Below are 23,088 nucleotides of genomic sequence, written 5' to 3' on the forward strand. Positions count from 1 at the left end.
ACCATTTGACAGCTTTAGATCCTGCCCATGGAGATTGGGGCAGGAACCCCCCCACCCCAAATCTCCAGATGCTGCTCCTACACTCCCCAGTGCCAAATTGCACACAATATGCAGAGGAGAGAGCCAGCAGCCATGAGGAAAGGGCTGGAGCCATTTCATAAATAAGGCTGGGGGAGCATCGTCATCAATATCATCATGAGAGAGAGAAAGAGAGCGAGAGAAAGGGGCAGAGAGATACACAGAGAGACAGTGAGTTGCTTTCCTACCTCAGGGACCACCCTGGACAGTATATTAGCAAATTTCACCCCTAATTGACAGATCGTAGCCCTCACATCCTTTGAAAGGCATTCCCAGTTGATTTCTGCCAAACAAAACAGTACCTTACGTGCAGTATATCTAAACGAGAGTGAATTTAGGTAGGGCAATATTACACCTAAATATTACCTCTAAATATTACATCTTATGATACACCATTACGATATGGAGAGTTCCTGCTTTCACAAATCAGTGGCATCTCTTTAAGGTTTAATGATAAGGATTTGATGCAATCCTTGGAATCAAAAAACTAAACCTCTCATATTGCAGGAGGAAATACCGCCTAGTGACGTCCTAATAAATCACTATTTCAGAAATTCGAACCGTTTCTTAAGGACTAGCTTTCATTCCCCAAACTCCCAAAGATTAAAAGAACACTACCAAGATTCTAAAACTATCAGCTTTTTTCTGTTCAAAAAAAGAAAGCTTAATCATTTCAATGATGGTCTATGTAACAAGAGCACAACATTCCTATTGTGTAGCCAATGAAGTGCATCAAACACCAATCTAACCATTCTAGGGTATTCAAAATGTATGCCTCCCCTCAAGTATCTTTAATTAGCATCCTTCTTTACCTGGGGTTTTATCAGTCAATCAATATATAGTATTTATTGAGTACTGTGGGCAGAGCACTAAACTAAATGCACAGTTGGGAGAGTCCAATAAAGGTAATAGACATGATCCCTGCCTTCAAGAAGCTTAAAATCTAGCTGGTGAAACACTAAAATAAGTTAAAAGAAAAGGGAAGCAATGGAGAATGCTCTCTCTGAGAATTTTCTCAGTTTATGGAAGGACAAATTCCAACAGTACCCCAAACAGGTAACGCCAGACATTAAATTGAACAACGCCTATCTTCGCAGAGGCCTTTTTTTAACAAGGAATTACCTCATTAATATTTACTAAACACAATTTGGGCTATGCAGGGCAGGAAATGAGGAACAGAAAAAAGACCCCCAAAATGAAGTGACTTGGCCAAAAAGTTACTCACAGAGACCGACATTCTACTTTAAAGAAACCTAATTCTCAGCTAGGAAGTGTATCTAGTAGGCATCCCATTTTCTAATCTTTATAATTCCCTTTGTGAGCCTCTGTTTATCCCCCAAATGTGTTGCATTTGAAATTAGTTTGTGTTCATGCCCTGTAGTAATAGTTGTAGTGGTAGTAGAAGCAGCAGAAGTAGTAATAACAATAATGGCATTTATTAAGCGCTTACTGTGTGCAAAGCACAAAATAGTAGCATTGTAGTAGTAGTAGTTGTATTGTAGTAGTAGCATTCATTGAGCTCTCATTTAGTGTGGGGCACTGCACTAGTTGCTTAGAAAGTATAGCATAATGAAGTGATATCTTCATACCCTAGAGTGCGTGCCTTCACCATTAAAGTTTGTAGATTGCACAACCAATTATGTTCACACACAGTTTATGTCTGTAAAACTCTAACGCTGTTTATGGGCATGTTTAAAAGAGGGACAAGGAAGAGATTGCCTTATCCCTACGTGTTACTCCTTTTTTTCTATCCATCCCCCATTTCTGACCTTCACCTCTACAAGTACAAATGCTACAAGAAATAAACAGAACACACTGACAGAGTAGAAACTTTATCCATTAAGAAACTGGAATGTATGAGGATGAGGTGAAAAATAAGAAGTACTTCCTTGGAATGGGTAGAGAAGGAAAGGAAATGGTAGAAAAAAATGGTTTCAGGTTCTTAAATATTTCCCCCGCCAAATCCAGATTTCTTTCTCTGAAGTGCAGTTCTAGCTTTTACCCACAAACCTACATATTTAAGGAAAACACCTAGCCTCTCTGATGGGACATTAAGTAGTTGTCAAGTCTTAATCCACCATCGCTGTATCTGCTAGACATCAAATTACTGCACTTAGAACCATTCCAGCGCTTAGACCAGTGCGTGGCACATAGTAAGTGCTTAACAAATGTCATTATTATTATTATTACTGCTTCATTCCTTTGGTAACCATATTGGCGCCTGACCTCGAATTGTGATTATTCTACATTATAATGAGGGAAAAGAGTTAAAAACATCGGTATCCGAAAATCATTTTAACAGACCAATTTCAGAAGACTTTTAAATTTTACTTCACCATCCCTTCTCAGATCACAGTTATTTATGCTTTCAAGAAGATGGAATTGATGTAATGCTAGCTGCTTGGCCATCAATCTCACACAAACAATGGAGAAAAATAAAAGAAGACCCAGAAATCATTCTTCCAATGATTGTCATTGAACTGTTACATCAGTAAACATTCACAGTATGAAGTCTCTTTCAGAATATCTCCAGCATATAAAATAGTGCAAAAAAAAGCATTCCAGTCCCTTTATCTCTACGGTCAAAACTCATTACATTTTCTCTTGTTCTGCTCCTTCCACGTTATTTCCCCAACAGCTGCTGCCATGCCTCCACAATCAATAATAGAAATAATTGATTCCTGAAGACCTACCAGGCTTTTCAAAGTTGATTTCCAGTTAAAAACAAACTGATTAACCCAGGATAAAGTTTTGACCTCTAACCTGTTGAATAATTTACTCTTTTTCTACACATCAAATTTTATCATTTTCGAAAAAGCAACGGCTAGGGAATCCAGTGATTTATGAGGTTCTATTAAAGCACTGATAAATGACTGCTGAACTTCATTAGTTCTTACATAGTAAATACTTCTGAGTGCCAACTTTGTACCACTGAGCGATTACTAGCAATGTTGACAGTTTACACACACACACACACACACACACACACACACACACACACACACTCCCCCTCTCTCTCTCCTTGTTAACCTCCCTTGGTTTTCCGCATCTCTTCCACCTGATGTGCAAAACTCTTGCATTCTAGTAAAAATATAAAGATTGATTTTCTTCAGTTTAACCTCCCCCCACCCCTTCGCAAGGTGTACCTTTACTTGATATGTAATACAAGTGTAGTAACAATCACATCATGTTTGACCATTAAATGGCGTACTACTGTATGCGAAAAACTCATTTGCATATTTCATTTTTATCACTGCACTCTCTATGCATAAATATATTTGGAACTGTTCAGGGGGAAGGAATCACACATCAGTCTCCACAGCTTTTGAATTTGCACAGTTTTTTTTATCCGTTTCGCTGCCACGGCCTTTGCCCTGACACTTCTCCTCCTTTGCACAGAGAGATTCCTTAATTCCTTCTTCCATCTCCAGATACTCTGACTTCTCCCCAAGGGAAGAAGAGGTCGAGCTCCTGAATTTCTTCAGCAAATTTGAAGGGAGATACGGGCAGCTGACTGCGTTCTGGGTCAGCTGCGTCTGCTCTTCGTTCTCCGTCTCTCTGTGGTAAAAATAGTTAAAGTTGGAGACGATCACTGGCACCGGTAAAGCAATGGTTAATACGCCCGCAATGGCACACAGGGACCCCACTATTTTACCCCCCACAGTGATGGGCTTCATGTCCCCGTAGCCCACTGTCGTCATGGTCACCACGGCCCACCAAAAGGCATCTGGGATGCTTTGGAAATGGGTGGTGGGTTCATCCGCTTCCGCAAAGTACACGGCACTGGAAAAGAGGATCACCCCGATGAAGAGGAAGAAAATGAGCAGGCCCAGCTCCCGCATGCTGGCCCGCAGCGTGTGACCCAGGATCTGCAGGCCTTTGGAATGCCTCGAGAGCTTGAAAATGCGGAAAACCCTGACCAGGCGGATGATCCTCAGGATGGCGAAGGACATAGCCTGCTGCTGGCCGTTGCCACCTCCCTGCTGCTGGGCCAGGTCAGTGCCCAGGGTGATGAAGTAAGGCAAGATGGAAACAATGTCAATGATATTCATGATGTTCTTGAAGAAGACAGCTTGGCTGGGGCAGGCAAAGCAGCGCACCACGAACTCAAAGGAGAACCAGATGATGCAAACCGTCTCCACGATGAAGAACGGGTCGTTGAAGATCGTGTGCCCCGAGGTCTCCAGGTGGGGTGCCAAGGTGTCATTCAGGAGTATCCCCTGCCCGCCGGCGCTCAGGGCTAGGAGGAGCTCCTTGTCATCCCTGAACTCGGGCAGAGTCTCCAGGCAGAAGATGACGATGGAGATCAAGATGACCAGGACCGAGACGATGGCGATGCCCCGGGCGGGGCTGGAGCTCTCCGGGTACTCGAACAGGAGCCAGATTTGCTTCTTGAACTCGTTCTCCGGCAGAACCTTGTCCTCTTCCTCCCTCACGAAGCCCTCGTCTTCTCGGAACTTAAGCAGGGCTTCCTCCCCCAGCTGGTAGAACTTCACCTCCTCGGTAAAGATGTCGAAGGGGACGTTGACGGGCCGCTTCAGCCGGCCCCCGGACTGGTAGTAGTACAAGATGGCATCGAAGCTGGGCCGGTTCCGGTCGAAGAAATATTCGTTACGCAAGGGGTCGAAGTACTGAGTCCGTTTCTCGGGGTCGCCCAGCAGGGTCTCGGGGAACTGGGCCAGGGTTTTCATCTGGGTCTCAAAGCGCAGACCCGAAACGTTGATCACCACCCGTTCGCAGCAGTCACTGTAGCGCACCGAGGTGTAGCCCCCTCCGCCCACTTCGTCCTGAGGCAGCAGATCTGTGTAAGAGCACTCCTCTCCATGGTCATCTTCACTGTAGTAAAACCTCCCCTCCTCCTCTTCCTCCTCCTCGTCGTCCTCCTCCTCCTCCTCCTCCTCCTCCTCTTCATCCTCCTCACTCATATCCTTCAGGATCTTCTCTTCGGAACCACTGGGCATCAGGTCCGAGCAGTGAGGGAAGCTACTCTGCCGGTGATGCAGCTTCTTCTTCTCCGTCCGGGGCTTGCGCCGCCTCCTGCTGCCGTGAGAGTCACGGTGGCTGCCTTGAGAGGAGCATGAGGTCGTTCCACGGGACTGATGGTGGTGATGGGCACCGCTGCCGCCGCCCGAGCCGCCGCCTGAGCCGCCTTCGACCGCGGCCGTGGCCGCTGCCACGGCTGCCGCGGCAGCCGCCCGGGAATGGGCCAGCCGCTCCCTCTCTCGGGCCCTGGCTTGGGCGGCGTATCCGTAAGGCAGGTGACTATTGCATCCCGAGCTCTCCGCACTCACCATTGCCACCTCCATGATGCCAAGCGTATAAGGCGGCCAGGCCCCGGAGAGGAAAATGGACCCCCTTGTCTTGAGCAGATTTAGGAAGCTCCTAAACCATGAGATGGATTTCTTGGAAGCCCAGTCGCATTTTCAGTCCAACTTTCCATCTCCCGCCCACAAACCCGCTCCTCCTTTGTCTTCACTCCCCAGGTGCTTGATACGCACCATTGGGTTTTGTTAAGTTTTACTGAGCGGTGGCCTCGGATTTGGAGCGGTAAAGGCCTGAGCCTTCCAAGCACCTTTTGGTTTTCGGTTTCTCGGACTCAGAGTCGGTTTGGAATCCAGCTTATGGTGCCGTTGCAAGGTTCAAAGGCAGCAAGTGTTAGGCGAGCCAGCAGTTGTGCCAAGAAATGCTTTTTTTCTTTTCTTTCTATTTTCCTGTCATGGAAATCTTCCAAAGCTCAGTCCGTCAACTTCAGCGGATACAAATAAGTCTACAGCCTTAGCATTTGTCTTCGAGTAATGACTCGGTCCACGTCAAAATGTGACTGATTCAGTATCGAAGTACTTTCGGGCATTGCTTTTCCAATAGTTAGAGGACTTTACAGCCCTCTCTGTCAGCCTGTCAACCATTCCCCAGAATCAAGGACAACACCGGGTGGTAGCAAAAACCATGAAAGGAACAGGAGGCGTCAGTGGAAAAGTCCGGTCTGAGTTCTCCATAGAAGATAAGGAAGAAGGAAGAGGTCTTCCTTTGGCTGAAATCATACAGAAGTAGCACTTATCCTGGAAAGAGAGAAAAAAAAAAAAAGGAAAGACTGAGTCATTTCCCCAACATAAATAACTAGTGCCATATTTTAAATTTATAGGACAGGGCTTTCTCTAGCTAATGAAACCCCACTCAAATCAGTTTGCCCCCAAGCCCCTAAAAATGATCAGACTGTTTAATTAAGGGTAGATCACGTAAGACAAATGCAGGATCAAATAGAGATAATAACAAAATTCTTCAAAAAGAGAAGTATTTTTTTGCGAGGGTTGGACCTGTTCTTAGGTTTCTTCATGAAGCAATCCCTTCTCTCCCATTTTTGATTTTACTTCTCATCTATGTGTCATTCGCTTGCCCTTTGCATTCATTCTGTTTTCTTTACATCTTTAATTTTCTTTCTTGCCTCTTTTCTTTCACTCATCTGAAACCTCACTTGGACCTATTCCAAATCTTCTCTCCGAGCTATCGCTTACTCTCTGCCTATACCCCCGTATTCATTCTCTGTCATTAGCCCAACAGGTTTTCTCTTCTTCAGAGTGATTCTCAAATCAATTTCCCTGAATATCCTCGCGGCCTTACTCAGGGTATAAATTACACAAAATCTCAGCTCCTCCTCCTCCTCCTCAACCCCTACATTTTTAAAAGATCAGTACTTTCTCACTGTTAGGGGCACGAAATCTGCCCTGGAAGGGGTAGCCACGGTGCATAGAACAGGAACAAGAGAAAATTTGATCAGAGTCCCCAGGGAAATGGGACTACAGCTGGCACACTGTAGACGGGGAGGGGAAGAAGCAAGAAAGAGAGAGAGAGAGACCTGGTAACTTTCTCCTCTCTGAAATCTTGGGTTTAATTCCCACTCCCACTTAGTCGGCTCACTGTACGCCCCCTGCCCCACCACCCCTCCGCCTCCCCCGGAATCTCCGTTTGGCCCTTCTGACTTTGATTTCCTAGATTTTCATCATTTCTTTCCCCTTTCTGACATTCACTCCCGGCTCTGTTATTTTTTTCCACTGCAACTCCCTTACCATCATCCCTCCTTTGCTGCTGTATTTGGAAAATCTAAATTCCAGTGCCTCGGCTTGCTCTTTTCCCTCAGCCCATAAAGCTGTTCTTACTGAATTTTTTCTCCATCCCCACTTGTGTCTCTACCTGTCTTCATTCTCTCTGTGCCCTCCTTTATCCTGGTGCCCAACAATCTGTCTTCACATCTGTTCACCGACTTTCTCTTCCCAGCCCCCAAATTTTCATCACAGTGTTGATCCTATCCCGGCTCCTCAGCTAACCACCTTGTTCTTTTCCCTCTCCTCCCCTTAACTGGTAACTTTCTTCCCCCCATCCTTCTCTCTCCACCCCTTCCCACTGGACGCCGCAGGAGCGGGAACAGAGGTTGGAGGAAGAGAGGGTCTAGGGCAGTGGGATTAAGGTGAAAGGAAAGCAGGGCATTTTCCAGCTCTCTCTGGGCACCACTTTAGCTCCTCTTACACTGGGCAATAGCGAGGCAGGTGGAAGCTCAGGCCCTCGCTAGCCCTTCCTCATCGCCCGACGCTTCTTGCGGAGGGATGACGATCCGAAAGAGGACCGACAGGCAGGCGTGTGGCAAAACGGGGTGTCACGGTCCCCTCTGGGAGAGCGATGCCCATTTCTGGTCTCTCGGGCCCGATTCCAGCTCCGAGAAGCGTTCTGCCTCCAAAGTTACGCCACCTTAGCTCCCTTCCCGCCTCGGCCCCCTCTCCTTTCATTCATTCCACCGTATTTATTGAGCGCTGACTGTGTGCAGGGCACTGGACTAAGCGCTTGGGCAGTACAAATCGACAACAGAGATGGTCCCCACCCAACAATGGGTCCTTCACCCCAAGGCATCACCCCGTGCAGGTCCCTCGGAAGACTAGACCGGGAGCCCGTTGGTGGGTAGTAATAATAATAATAGCATTTATAATTAAGCGCTTAGTACGGTGCTCTGCACAGAGCAAACGCTCAATAAATACGATTGATTGATTAAGCGCTTACTATGTGCAAAGCACTGTTGTAAGTGCTGGGTCTCCCCCTTTTAGACTGTGAGCCCACTGTTGGGTAGGGACCGTCTCTATATGTTGCCAACTTGTACTTCCCAAGAGCTTAGTACAGTGCTCTGCACACAGTAAGCGCTCAATACAATTGATCGATTGATTGATTGATTGATTGGGGAGGTTACAAGGTGATCAAGTTGTTCCACAGGAGGCTCACAGTCTTCATCCCCATTTTACAGATGAGGGAGCTGAGGCCCAGAGAAGTGAAGTGACTTGCCCAAAGTCACCCAGCTGGCAATTGGCGGAGCCGGCATTTGAACCCCTGACCTTTTCATTCGTTCAATCGCATTTACCGAGTGCTTACTGTGTGCAGAGCGCTGTACTAAGCACTCGGGAAGGACAAGTTGGCAACATAGAGGGACGGTCCCTAAGCCTGGGCTCTTTCCACTGGGCCACGCTGCTTCTCTAGCCACTTCCCAAGAGCTTAGTCCAGTGCCCCACACACCTGTGGGTGCTCAAGGAATATGATCGACGGAATGAATCAATCAATCAATCGTATTTATTGAGCACTTACTGTGTGCAGAGCACTGTACTAAGCACTTGGGAAGTGCAAGCTGGCAACATATAGAGACAGTGCCTACCCAACAGTGGGCAATGAGACGGGCGGCACGCAGCGAGAAAGGGGGCCACAAACACAGCCCATTTATCATACACGGTGCGCCCGGGCATGGCGAGATAGACGCCCAATTCCCGGCGCTGCGAGAAGCCGCAAGTGACAGCCCGCTCATCAATCAATCAATCAATCGTATTTATTGAGCGCTTACTGTGTGCAGAGCACCGGACTAAGCGCTTGGGAAGTCCAAGTTGGCAACATATAGAGACGGTCCCTACCACCCAGTGGGCTCACAGTCTAAAAGGGGGAGACAGAGAACAATCAATCAATCAATCAATCAATCATATTTATTGAGCGCTTACTGTGTGCAGAGCACCGTACTAAGCGCTTGGGAAGTCCAAGTTGGCAACATACAGAGATGGTCCCTACCCACCAGTGGGCTTGCAGTCTAAAAGGGGGAGACAGAGAACAATCAATCAATCAATCGTATTTATTGAGCGCTTACTGTGTGCAGAGCACTGGACTAAGCGCTTGGGAAGTCCAAGTTGGCAACATACAGAGACGGTCCCTACCCACCAGTGGGCTCACAGTCTAAAAGGGGGAGACGGAGAACAATCAATCAATCATCAATCTTATTTATGGAGCGCTTACCGTGTGCAGAGCACCGTACTAAGCGCTTGGGAAGTCCAAGTTGGCAACATACAGAGACGGTCCCTACCCACCAGTGGGCTCGCAGTCTAAAAGGGGGAGACGGAGAACAATCAATCAATCATCAATCGTATTTATTGAGCGCTTACTGTGTGCAGAGCACCGTACTAAGCGCTTGGGAAGTCCAAGTTGGCAACATACAGAGACGGTCCCTACCCAATAGTGGGCTCACAGTCTAGAAGGGGGAGACAGAGAACAATCAATCAATCAATCAATCAATCGTATTTATTGAGCGCTTACCGTGTGCAGAGCACTGTACTAAGCGCTTGGGAAGTCCAAGTTGGCAACATAGAGAGACGGTCCCTACCCACCAGTGGGCTCACAGTCTAAAAGGGGGAGACAGAGAACAATCAATCAATCAATCAATCGTATTAATTGAGCGCTTACCGTGTGCAGAGCACTGTACTAAGCGCTTGGGAAGTCCAAGTTGGCACCATAGAGAGACGGCCCCTACCCACCAGTGGGCTCGCAGTCTAAAAGGGGGAGACGGAGAACAATCAATCAATCAATCGTATTTATTGAGCGCTTACCGTGTGCAGAGCACCGGACTAAGCGCTTGGGAAGTCCAAGTTGGCAACATACAGAGACGGTCCCTACCCACCAGTGGGCTCGCAGTCTAAAAGGGGGAGACGGAGATCAATCAATCAATCAATCAATCGCATTTCTTGAGCGCTTACCGTGTGCAGAGCACTGTACTAAGCGCTTGGGAAGTCCAAGTTGGCACCATAGAGAGACGGCCCCTACCCACCAGTGGGCTCGCAGTCTAAAAGGGGGAGACGGAGAACAATCAATCAATCAATCGTATTTATGGAGCGCTTACCGTGTGCAGAGCACCGGACTAAGCGCTTGGGAAGTCCAAGTTGGCAACATACAGAGACGGTCCCTACCCACCAGTGGGCTCGCAGTCTAAAAGGGGGAGACGGAGATCAATCAATCAATCAATCAATCGCATTTCTTGAGCGCTTACCGTGTGCAGAGCACTGTACTAAGCGCTTGGGAAGTCCAAGTTGGCACCATAGAGAGACGGCCCCTACCCACCAGTGGGCTCGCAGTCTAAAAGGGGGAGACGGAGAACAATCAATCAATCATCAATCTTATTTATGGAGCGCTTACCGTGTGCAGAGCACCGTACTAAGCGCTTGGGAAGTCCAAGTTGGCAACATAGAGAGACGGTCCCTACCCACCAGTGGGCTCACAGTCTAAAAGGGGGGGACGGAGGACAAATCCCAACGTGTTGCCAGCCCGGGAGGCGACGGGGATGGGGCGAGAGGTGGGCAACGCCGACAAACCCCCATCCCACTCACTTGCCAACGACCTTTTCAGGGGACCCGTCTCCCCCCGTTACCGGGCATCCCTGGCATCCCCCTGCCTGCCTCGGCAGCTGGGGATGCGGGGTTGCCGCGGTCCCCCTCCCCGCCCATCTCCAGGGCTATTTTTGCCAGTCTCCGGGGCACCCGTCTCCCCCGCAACGCGCCGCGGGGCACGGGGGAGGGCGAGGAGGCGCCACTTACCGTGCCCAGGCCGAGCCGGACGGGAGGAGCGGCCGCCGCGGGGGGGCCCCGAGCCCCGGCCCCGCCGACGGAGGGAGGGGAGCGCCGGGGGGGCGCGGATGGGCGCGGATGGGCGCGGATGGACGCGGATGGGCGCGGATGGACGGGCAGCTGGACCGTCCGAGGACCGCGGGCCGCCGGAGGGGACTGGCGCGAAGCGCGGGGGAGCGCCCCGGGGCGGGGACGCGGAGAACTGCACCCCACGCGCCCGCGCGCCGGCGCCCCCTCCCGGCCACTCCGAGGCGGCGCCGCCTGCCGGCCCGCGGGGCCCGGCGCCGACGGCGCATGCGCGCGCGAGGCGGCCAGCTCGCCCCCTCCCACCTCCGTCATTCATTCCATCAATCAATCAATCGTATTAATTGAGCGCTTACTGGGTGCAGAGCACTCATTCAATCAATCAATCAATCGTATTTATTGAGCGCTTACTATGTGCAGAGTGCTGGACTAAGCGCTTGGGAAGTACAAATTGGCAACATCTAGAGACAGTCCCTACCCACCAGTGGGCTCACAGTCTAGAAGGGGGAGCCAGAGAATAAAACCAAACATGCTAACAAAATAAAATAAATAGGATAGATATCAACGTATATCAATCAATCAATCGTATTTATTGTGCGCACTGTGTGCAGAACACTGGACTAAGCGCTTGGGAAGTACAAACTGGCAACCTATAGAGACAGTCCCTACCCAACAGTGGGCTCACGGTCTAAAAGGGGGAGGCAGAGAATAAAACCAAACATGCTAACAAAATAAAATAAATAGGATAGATATCAACGTATATCAATCAATCAATCGCATTTATTGAGCGCTCACTGTGTGCAGGGCACTGGACTAAGCGCTTGGGAAGTACAAATTGGCAACCTATAGAGACAGTCCCTACCCAACAGTGGGCTCACAGTCTAGAAGGGGGAGACAGAGAATAAAACCAAACATGCTAACAAAATAAAATAAATAGGATAGATATCAACCGTATATCAATCAATCGTATTTATTGAGCGCTTACTATGTGCAGAGCACTGGACTAAGCGCTTGGGAAGTCCAAGTTAGCAACATCGAGAGACAGTCCCTACCCAACAGTGGGCTCACAGTCTAAAAGGGGGAGGCAGAGAATAAAACCAAACATGCTAACAAAATAAAATAAATAGGATGAATATCAATCGTATATCAATCAATCAATCGTATTTATTGAGCGCTTCCTGTGTGCAGAGCACTGGACTAAGCGCCTGGGAAGTACAAGTTGGCAACATAGAGAGACAGTCCCTACCCAACAGTGGGCTCACAGTCTAAAAGGGGGAGACAGAGAAAAACATGCTAACAAAATAAAATAAATAGGATAGATATCAATCGTATATCAATCAATCGTATTTATTGAGCGCTTCCTGTGTGCAGAGCACTGGACTAAGTGCTTGGGAAGTACAAATTGGCAACCTATAGAGACAGTCCCTACCCAACAGTGGGCTCACAGTCTAAAAGGGGGAGACAGAGAATAAAACCAAACATGCTAACAAAATAAAATAAATAGGATAGATATCAATCGTATATCAATCAATCAATCGTATTTATTGAGCGCTTCCTGTGTGCAGAGCACTCGACTAAGCGCTTGGGGAGTACAAGTTGGCAACATAGAGAGACGGTCCTTACCCACCAGTGGGCTCACAGTCTAAAAGGGGGAGCCAGAGAATAAAACCAAACATGCTAACAAAATAAAATAAATAGGATAGATATCAATCGTATATCAATCAATCAATCGTATTTATTGAGCGCTTCCTGTGTGCAGAACACTTGACTAAGCGCTTGGGAAGTACAAATTGGCAACCTATAGAGATGGTCCCTACCCAACAGTGGGCTCACAGTCTAAAAGGGGGAGCCAGAGAATAAAACCAAACATGCTAACAAAATAAAATAAATAGGATAGATATCAATCGTATATCAATCAATCAATCGTATTTATTGAGCGCTTACTGTGTGCAGAGCACTGGACTAAGCGCTTGGGGAGTACAAGTTGGCAACATAGAGAGACGGTCCCTACCCAACAGTGGGCTCACTGTCTAAAAGGGGGAGGCAGAGAATAAAACCAAACATGCTAACAAAATAAAATAAATAGGATAGATATCAATCGTATATCAATCAATCAATCGTATTTATTGAGCGCTTCCTGTGTGCAGAACGCTTGACTAAGCGCTTGGGAAGTACAAATTGGCAACCTATAGTGATGGTCCCTACCCAACAGTGGGCTCACAGTCTAAAAGGGGGAGGTAGAGAATAAAACCAAACATGCTAACAAAATAAAATAAATAGGATGGATATCAATCGTATATCAATCAATCAATCGTATTTATTGAGCGCTTCCTGTGTGCAGAGCACTGGACTAAGCGCTTGGGAAGTACAAGTTGGCAACATAGAGAGACAGTCCCTACCCAACATTGGGCTAATAATAATGGCATTTATATTAGACTGTGAGCCCACTGTTGGGTAGGGACTGTCTCTGTATGTTGCCAATTTGTACTTCCCAATCGCTTAGTACAGTGCTCTGCACATAGTAAGCGCTCAATAAAGACGATTGATGATGATTTATTAAGCGCTTACTATGTGCAAAGCACTGTTCAAAGCGCTGGGGAGGTTACAAGGTGATCAGGTTGTCCCACAGGGGGCTCACAGTCACAGCTAGCTCTCTTCCTCCCTTCAAGGCCCTGCTGAGAGCTCACCTCCTCCAGGAGGCCTTCCAGACTGAGCCCCTTCCTTCCTCTCCCCCTCGTCCCCCTCTCCATCCCCCCATCTTACCTTCTTCCCTTCCCCACAGCACCTGTATATATGTATGTACATATTTATTACTCTATTTATTTATTTATTTATTTTACTTCTACATATCTGTTCTATTTATTTTATTTTGTTAGTATGTTTGGTTTTGTTCTCTGTCTCCCCCTTTTAGACTGTGAGCCCACTGTTGGTTAGGGACTGTCTCCTTATGTTGCCAACTTGTACTCCCCAAGTGCTTAGTACAGTGCTCTGCACACAGTAAGTGCTCAATAAACAGTTGATTGATTGATTGATTAATCCCCATTCTACAGATGAGGAAACTGAGGCACAGAGAAGTTAAGTCACTTGCCCACAGTCACACAGCTGTATATATTGAGTGCCCTCCGTACTGTACTAAGTGCTTGGGAAGGACAAGTTGGCAACATCTAGAGTCGGTCCCTACCCAACTGCAGGCTCGCAGTCTCATCAAGACATCTATTCCTCCATCCATTCAATCGTATTTATTGAGCGCTCACTGTGTGCAGAGCACTGTACTAAGCGCTTGGGGAGTACAAGTTGGCAACATCTAGAGACGGTCCCTACCCAACAGCGGGCTCGCACTCTCGTCAAGACATCTATTCATCCATCCATTCAAAAGTATTTATTGAGCGCTCACTGTGTGCAGAGCACTGTACTAAGCGCTTGGGGAGTACAAGTTGCCAACATCTAGAGACGGTCCCTACCCAACAGTGCTTTGCACATAGTAAGCGCTTAATAAATGCCATCATCATCATCTAATAATAATAATAACAATAATAATGTTGGTATTTGTTAAGCGCTTACCATGTGCTAAGCACTGTTCTAATTGCTGGGGAGGCTACAAGGTGATCAGGTTGTCCCACGGGGGGCTCACGGTCTTAATCCCCATTTTACAGATTAGGGAACTGAGGCCCAGAGAAGTTAAGTGGCTTGCCCAAAGTCACGCAGCTGACAGGTTGTGGAGCCAGGATTTGAACACATGACCTCTGAGCCAAAGCCCGGGCTCTTTCCACTGAGCCACGCTGCTTCTCTATAATGATGGTATTTGTTAGGCACCTACTATGTGCAAAGCACTGTTCTAAGCTCTAGGCAAGACTGAGCCCGTCGTTGGGTAGGGACCGTCTCTATCTGTTGCCTATTTGTACTTTCCAAGTGCTTAGCACAGTGCTCTGCACCCAATATGTACTCAATACGAATGAATGGTCTCTCTTTATTGCTGTATTGTACTTTCCAAGCGCTTAGTCCAGTGCTCTGCCCACAATAATAATAATGATGGCATTTATGAAGCGCTTACTATGTGCCAAGCACTGTTCTAAGCGCTGGGGAGGATACAAGGTGATCAGATTGTCCCAAGCGGGGCTCACAGTCTTCTTCCCCATTTTACAGACGAGGTGACTGAGTCACAGAGAAGTTAAGTGACTTGCCCAAAGTCACACAGCTGACAAATGGAGGACCAGGGATTTGAACCCATGACCTCTGACTTCCAAGCCCGTGCTCTTTCCACTGAGCGATGCTGCTTCCCCCTCTCCTATTCATTCACTCATTCAATCGTATTTACTGAGCGCTTACTGTGTGCGGAGCACTGTACTAAGCGCCGGGGAAGTACAAGTAGACTGTGAGCCCGTCGTTAGGCAGGGACCGACCTTCTCTATCTGCTGCCCATTTGTACTTCCCAAGCGCTTAGTATACTGCTCTGCACACAGCATGTGCCGGGATTTGGAGTCAGAGGTCATGGGTTCAAATCCCCGGCTCCTCCACTTATCAGCTGTGTGACTTTGGGCAAGTTACTTCACTTCTCTGGGCCTCAGTGACCTCATCTGTGAAATGGGGTGAAGACTGTGAGCCCCCCGTGGGACAACCTGATCACCTTGTAATCAATCAATCAATCAATCGTATTTATTGAGCGCTTACTGTGTGCAGAGCACTGTACTAAGCGCTTGGGAAGTACAAGCTGGCAACATATAGAGACAGTCCCTACCCAACAGTGGGCTCACAGTCTAGAAGGGGGAGACAGGGAACAAAACCGAACATACTAACAAAATAAAATAAATAGAATAGATAGGTACAAGTAAAATAAATGGAGTGATAAATATGTACAAACATATATACATATATACAGGCTTGTAACCTCCCCAGCGCTTGGAACAGTGCTTTGCACATAGTAAGCTCTTAATAAATGCCATTATTATTATTATTATTATTAATATGAATGAATGAACTGTCTCTATTGCTGTATTGTGCTTTCCAAGCGCTTAGTACAGTGCTCTGCCCACAGTAAGCGCTCCACAAATACGACCTACTGAATGATGTTGGTATTGGTGTTGGGCTGGTATTGCCAATTTGTACTTCCCAAGCGCTTAGTACAGTGCTCTGCACACAGTAAGCGCTCAATAAATACGATTGATGATGATGATGATGATTGGTGGTATTCTGATGGTACTGAAGCCTGTCTACTTGTTTTGTTGTCTGTCTCCGCCTTCTAATAATGATGGTATTTGTTAAGCGCTTACTATGTGCGAAGCACCTTTCTAAGCACTGGGCAAGACTGAGCCTGTTGTTGGGTAGGGACCGTCTCTATCTGTTGCCCATTTGTACTTCCCAAGTGCTTAGCACAGTGCTCTGCACACAGTAAGCGCTCAATAAATATGATTGAAGGAATGAAAGGCTTTGGCCCTCGGGCGGAAGCAGCGCAGTTGGGAAGCAGCGTGGCCTAGTGACACAAGCCCGGATTTAAGTCAGAGGTCGTGGGTTCTAATCCAGACTCCGCCGCTTGTCTGCTGGGTGACTTCGGGCAGGTCACCTCACTTCTCTGGGCCTCAGTTACCACATCTGTAAAATGGAGGTTAAGACTGTGAGCCCCACGTGGGACAACCTGATTACCCTGTGTCTACCCCAGCGCTTAGAACAGTGCCTGGCACAGAGTAAGCGCTTAACAAATACCATCGGTTTTTTTTTTTATTATTATTATTCAGCACCAGGGGCAGCTCCGGGGGCAGGACCATTCATTCATTCATTCATTCACTCATTCAATCGTATTTACTGAGCGCTTACTGTGTGCGGAGCACTGGACTAAACGCTTGGAAAGTACAGTTCGGCAACAGATACAGTCCTTACTCAACACCGGGCTCACAGTCTAGAAGGGGGAGACAGACAACAAAACAAAACAGGTAGACAGGTGTCATAATAATAATAATAATAATAATGGCATATATTAAGCACTTACTATATGCAAAGCACTGTTGTAAGCACAGGGGAGGTTACAAGGTGATCAAGTTGTCCCATGGGGGGCTCACAGTCTTAATCCCCATTTTACAGATGAGGTAACTGAGGCCCAGAGAAGTTAAATGACTTGCCCAAAGTCACACAGCTGACAATTGGCGGAGTCTGAATTTGAACCCATGACCTCTGACTCCAGAGCCCGTGCTCTTTCCACTGAGCCACGCTGCTTCTCTATTCTGGTAATCAGAATACCACCATCATTCAGTCAGTCGTATTTGTTGAGCACTGGACTAAGCTCTATGTATATATGTTTGTACATATTTATTACTCTATTTTACTTGTACATATTTATTCTATTTATTTTATTTTGTCAATATGTTTTGTTCTCTGTCTCCCCCTTCTAGACTGGGAGCCCACTGTTGGGTAGGGACCATCGCTCTATGTTGCCAACTTGTACTTCCCAAGCGCTTAGTCCAGTGCTCTGCACACAGTAAGCACTCAATTAATACGATTGATTGATTGGAAAGCACAATAGAGAAATAGTGAGAGACGGTCCCTGCCCACAGCGGGCTCCCAGGCTAGAGATAGTGGGCTGATGAGACAAGAAGAAGGTACAGTGAGTAGCTTGAGAGGGATATAAAGTGTGAATAGGACCAGGGGCAGGATTGGGGGTATGACTGGAGGCAGGAATGGGGGCATGACCATGGGTAGGAATGGGGGTAGGAATGGGGCAGGAACAGGGGTAGGACCAGGAGCAGAGCCAGGAGCAGGACCAGGGGTAGGACCAGGAGCAGCATCAGGGGTAGGAAGCAGCATGGCTCAGTGGAAAGAGCCCGGGCTTTGGAGTCAGAAGTCAATCAATCAATCAATCGTATTTATTGAGTGCTTACTGTGTGCAGAGCACTGTACTAAGCGCTTGGGAAGTACAAGTTGGCAACGTATAGAGACGGTCCCTACCCAACAGTGGGCTCACAGTCTAGAAGGTCATGGGTTCGAATCCCAGCTCCACCACATGTCTGCTGTGTGACCTTGGGCAAGTCACTTAACTTCTCGGAGCCTCAGTTCCCTCATCTGTCAAATGGGGATGAAGACTGTGAGCCCCACGTGGGACAACCTGATCACCTTGTATCCCCCCCAGCGCCTAGAACAGTGCTTTGCACATAGTAAGCACTTAACAAATGCCATTATTATTATTAGGACCAGGAGCAGCTCCGAGTCAGATCCAAGGGCAGGACCAGGAGTGGCTCCGGAGCTGATTCAGGGGCAGGACCAGGAGGAGGTCCAGAGGCAGGACCAGGAGGAGGTCCAGGGGCAATTCTGGGGCAGTACCTGGGGCAGCTCTAGGGCAGTATCAGGGTATCTCTTGGTGCAGCACTGGAGAAAGTTCCTAGGGCAGCTCCTGGGGCATTACCGGGGGCAGGACCGGCTCCAACGGGCAGGCGGGTGAGCTGGGTAAGAAAGCAGGACAGAGGTGAGCAGCTGGAGAGTCAGACGAGATGAAGGAAGCATTCCGAGTTGTCGAGACAAGTGTGCCACCTGGGCTCCTTGGGGCAAGGCGATCCTCATCGTGGAGAACCCCAGTGAAGGAGCCGGGCTTGATTGCCAGGCCTCCTTTCTCCCAAGTTGACAGGTCAGCGGGCCTGGAGTGGCATTGGGTGCCTACGGACTGGCTCAGGTCACCCCTTCCATCCATTACGCTCAGAAAATGGTCCCCTCTTCCGTCGGGTCTTGCCAAAGGATTCATGGAACCAAGGGGGTCTACTCTGATCCCTCTGGGCTCCAACCCACCCCTTTGCAAATTCATTCATTCAATCGTATTTACTGAGCGCTTACTGTGTGAGAGCACTGTACTAAACTCCTCACTCTCGGCTTCAAGGCTGTCCAACACCTCGCCCCCTCCTACCTCACCTCCCTTCTCTCCTTCTACAGCCCAGCCCGCACCCTCCACTCCTCTGCCGCTAACCTCCTCACCAGGCCTCGTTCTCTTCCATCCTACCGTCAACCCCCGGCCCACGTCCTTCCCCTGGCCTGGAATGCCCTTCCTCCACACATCTGCCAAACTAGCTCTCTTCCTCCCTTCAAAGCCCTACTGAGAGCTCACCTCCTCCAGGAGGCCTTCCCAGACTGAGCCCCCTTTTTCCTGTCCTCCTCCCCATCCCCCCACCCTACCTCCTTCCCCTCCCCACAGCACTTGTACATATTTGTACAGATTTATTACTCTATTTATTTTACTTGTATATATTTACTATTCTATTTATTTTGTTAATGATGTGCATATAGCTATAATTGTATTTACTCTGATGATTTTGACACCTGTCTACATGTTTTGTTTCGTCATCTGCCTCCCCCTTCTAGACTGTGAGCCCGTTGTTGGGTAGGGACCATCTCTGCTGCCAACTGTACTTCCCAAGTGCTCAGAACAGTGCTCTGCACACAATAAGCGCTCAATAAATACGATTGAATGAATGAAGTACAATGTGAATACTTCCAGCCCACCGGGCTGGACATCCAACAGGGACTTGGCCAGAACCAGAATGAGACCCACTAAGGCATCCTTCTGTAAGCCCGACAGCCAGCTGACCCACAATAGGCAGCCCTCTGTCAATCAGTAATAATAGTAATAATAATAATAATAATAATAATAATGGCATTTGTTAAGTGCTTACTATGTGCAAAGCACTGTTCTAAGTGCTGGGGGGATACAAGGTGATCAGATTGTCCCACGTGGGGCTCCCAATCTTAATCCCCATTTTACAGATGAGGTAACTGAGACGCAGAGAAATTAAGTGACTTGCCCAAAGGCACACAGCTGACAATTGGCAGAGCCGGGATTTGAACCCCTGACCTCCGACTCCAAAGCCCGTGCTCTTTCCACTGAGCCATGCTGCTTCAGTAGGTGGGAGGGGATGGAGGATAAACCAGAAAAAGAGCTCCCTAGCTGTAAACCGGAACATAGAAAGTCAGACTTACGTAGGACCCTCCCTATCTTCTGACAAGCCATTTTTAAAACTTCTGGACTTCAGAAGACATCACGCTTCCTTCCTTAGTAGGGTCCTCTTTCTGAAGAAAAAAGCTATATTCACTATTTGCCATCCAGTAATGGGAGATGTAATGAGAGGGTAATGACAGAGAGAGGCTCCTTCAGGATTCGGACTTTTGAATGCCTGTGCTACGTTTTGAAGAGTCTCAGAAAACAGAGGTGGTCTAAAGAAATGCTTTTGAGAGAAGTGGGTGCTTTAAAGAGACATTATTTATGGCAGTAATGGAAATTCCACAGACTAGGTTCCGGAAGATTTGAGTTACAAGGCTAGGATGCTAAAACAGAAACTGCAGGTTCAAAACCAGACTTACTGCTCAGTTTCTAAATAGCACATCACTTAAATCATCTGTTGACTGGTGTAATGCATGCATCTCATACCTGGAAAATGATTTCTGAAAGAATCTTATGGTTGCTGGCAGAATCAAAGTATAAAGCTGTTTTTAAAGGAGACACGTCTTTCTCTTCATGGGTAAATCAAGCCCAAATGTTAAAGGTAGACATAGATGGTATAAGAGGAAGTTCTGGAAAAATAGGTGACCGACCTTTAACATCAAAAGATATCCCCAAAACATGATAAAGTGAAGACATCAAAGGAGAAATAAACCCTGGGGAAGATATTAACAATTTAGCATGTAGGAGATGATTTTTTAATGTACCTCTTTATTCAGCTGCGTGGCAGTGAATGTACTAGTCATCTAAGTAACAGTGAACGTTAGGAAGCTTATTTTTGCCACTTGTCCTTGTGACCTATGTAATCTTTTAATCTTTTTGTTGTTTCATAACCTTCTCTCAAGAGTTATAATAAAAATTGTGATTCTGTAAACTCCTCACTAGACTGTAAGCTCCTTGAAGGCAGGGATCATGACTACCAACTCTATTGTATTCCACTCTCCCAAGTGCTTAGTACAGTGTTCTGTACACAGTAAGTGCTCAATAAATACCACCAGTTGTTTGACATGCCAAGCACGAGACTAAGCACTGGGGTGGATGCACTACCTACAGATCAGACGTAGTCCCTGTCCCACATGGGGCTTGGAGTCTAAGAGGAAGGGATATTGTATCCTCATTTTACAGATGGGGTAACTGAGGTACACAGAAATTAAGTGACTTGTCCAAGGTCACACAGTAGGAAAGTTGCAAAGCCAGGATTAAAACTCGAGACCTCTGAATCCCGTGTTCTTTCCACTTGGCCAAGGTAATTCTCCCTGCCACCAGTTTCTCTCCCTTCATGCTGCTACTCAGATCATTTTTCTAAAAAGATGCTTTGCAAAGCATAAGCCCACTCCTCAAAAACCTCAAATGAGACCTGGGTTCTAATCACTACTCCACCACTTGTGTGTGTGACCTTGGGCAAGTCACTTCACTTCTCTGTGTCTCAGTTACCTCATCTGTAAAATGGGGATTAAGACTGTGGGATTCAGTCCCACGTGGGACAACCTGATAACCCTGTATCTACCCCAGTGCTTAGAACGGTGCTTGGCACACAGTAAGTGCTTAACAAATACCATCATTATTATTATTATTTCTCTCACCCCAAGGCAATCCAACTGATGGTGAGAGACCATGCATATATGAGAATATAGGACTGAAAAGACCTCCACTGACAGTCCGTTCTCCACTTTCATGCCACACATGCATTTGCTGCCTGCAGCCCCCAACACCGCTTTCGAATCTGCCTCTTATTTGCTCCTGCTCAGGAAGAGAAACCTGCATTGCAAACCGGTCTGTCTGTCACACCACTTGAGACCAAGCTTCACTATGACCTTAAATGTACATGCTTCTTAACTGAGAACAAATCATGTCTCCCCTCAACATGAAGGGGCACAGGTTCGTTTCTGGGGGAGGGGCATACAGGACTGCGGCCCCGAGGAGCACAGAGGGGGAAGTAAAAGGAAGATCGGGACCATTGTCTGTCACGACTGTGTAGAGACAATCAGGCGGGCACCAGGGTGGTTTGGAGGGGGGGACAACCCACATCCGTGTGCCCCTGATGAAACTTTCCTGGTTCTGGAACCACTGTATCCATCTCGTTGTCTCTCCTTACCTAAGGGAAAGGAGGCAGAACTTTTATCATAGTCTTCACAAAGCTCTGCTCTGAAAAATCATCTCTTATCCTTGGCCCTCCAGAGCTGGATTAATCTGCACGGGGGACCTGGGACTAATTAATTCTGTGACCCTCCCCACCTCCCCTGCCCTGTAGTTGATCTCCTCCCCCAAAACCCCCTTCACCCTACCCTTTCATGCCCACTCACCCAAAACCTCATGCTTGAGGGCTCAAAATAGTTCACCAACTGAAGCTGAACTCTGACCCAGGTGTGTGTGTTGGGGTGTGTGTGTGCATATACACACAGAGCCCATTCACAAGGCTGTGGTACTGTGAGTTACACACCTGATGAAGAGCCTCCCAAAGCCCCACATTGACTCTCTCGTGCCACTCTCTCAGCCCAGGGTGGGGTGATCAGGTTCAGGTTTCTCATCCCCTCTCAGGATCACACCTGGAGAGTTTCCAGTACTCTACCAGTCTCGGCTAGGGGAGGGAGAGGCAAGTAGGGGCCTAACCCATTCCATTCCTAGCTTGGGCAGTGGCTAGCAAGTGGAAGGCAATCTGTTACAAGTCAAAACTCACCTGCGCTGGGCAGCAGCTCGCATGGGAGAGAGTCAAGGGCAGAGACTCAAGTTTACTGTAATGAAGACGACAATGGTAAACATATTCTGTATTTTTATCAAGAAAATTCTACGGATATACTACCAGAATGATTGCAGATTACTATTCCATAAAAATATTTATGTATTTCCACAGGACTTTGCAAGAAAACTCAGTAAGATTTGACAGATGAGATTACATTGGACGGCCAGAACACATTAATCAAAGGCAAAGCAACCAACATTTTTTGTTGTTGTTGAAACCAAATAGATAGATTTGTTCACATACTGGCCTAATCAGATGCACACCTCTGTGTGTCCTTTACCTGAATTGGCAGGGAACTTCTAAGGGTAATGGCCCTTGACTTTCTGAAATAAACTATTTTTTGATCACATGGGACATTCCTAAATTGTTGTGCA

At 47.5% G+C, this 23,088-nt stretch overlaps 1 protein-coding gene and 1 non-coding gene across 3 annotated transcripts; one reads left to right on the forward strand and one right to left on the reverse strand.

The window, feature by feature from the left end:
* Positions 1-2,476: 2,476 nt before the first annotated feature.
* On the reverse strand, positions 2,477-11,061 carry KCNA4 (potassium voltage-gated channel subfamily A member 4). 2 transcript variants are annotated; one of them, XM_038764532.1, is made up of 2 exons: positions 10,956-11,061; positions 2,477-6,137 (listed from the first exon to the last, which is right to left on the reverse strand). In XM_038764532.1, the coding sequence occupies exon 2, from the start codon at positions 5,382-5,384 to the stop codon at positions 3,381-3,383; it is 2,004 nt and encodes a 667-aa protein (XP_038620460.1). In that variant the 5' UTR covers positions 5,385-6,137; positions 10,956-11,061; the 3' UTR covers positions 2,477-3,380. The 2 variants fall into 2 exon arrangements, with proteins under 2 accessions (XP_038620460.1, XP_038620461.1); XM_038764533.1 differs by lacking the exon at positions 10,956-11,061 and adding an exon at positions 10,412-10,448.
* Positions 11,062-22,502: 11,441 nt separating this feature from the next.
* LOC119944276 lies at positions 22,503-22,641 on the forward strand. Its single transcript, XR_005455771.1, has one exon. It is a non-coding gene; the product is annotated as a small nucleolar RNA SNORA7 (small nucleolar RNA).
* Positions 22,642-23,088: the final 447 nt, after the last annotated feature.

The sequence above is a fragment of the Tachyglossus aculeatus genome, chromosome 22, assembly GCF_015852505.1.
Source record: "Tachyglossus aculeatus isolate mTacAcu1 chromosome 22, mTacAcu1.pri, whole genome shotgun sequence".
In the NCBI taxonomy this organism is placed as follows: Eukaryota; Metazoa; Chordata; class Mammalia; order Monotremata; family Tachyglossidae; genus Tachyglossus; species Tachyglossus aculeatus.

Excerpts from the sequence above, each read along its gene's own strand:
- KCNA4 (XM_038764532.1), bottom strand. The coding sequence starts at position 5,384 with ATGGAGGTGGCAATGGTGAGTGCGGAGAGCTCGGGATGCAATAGTCAC.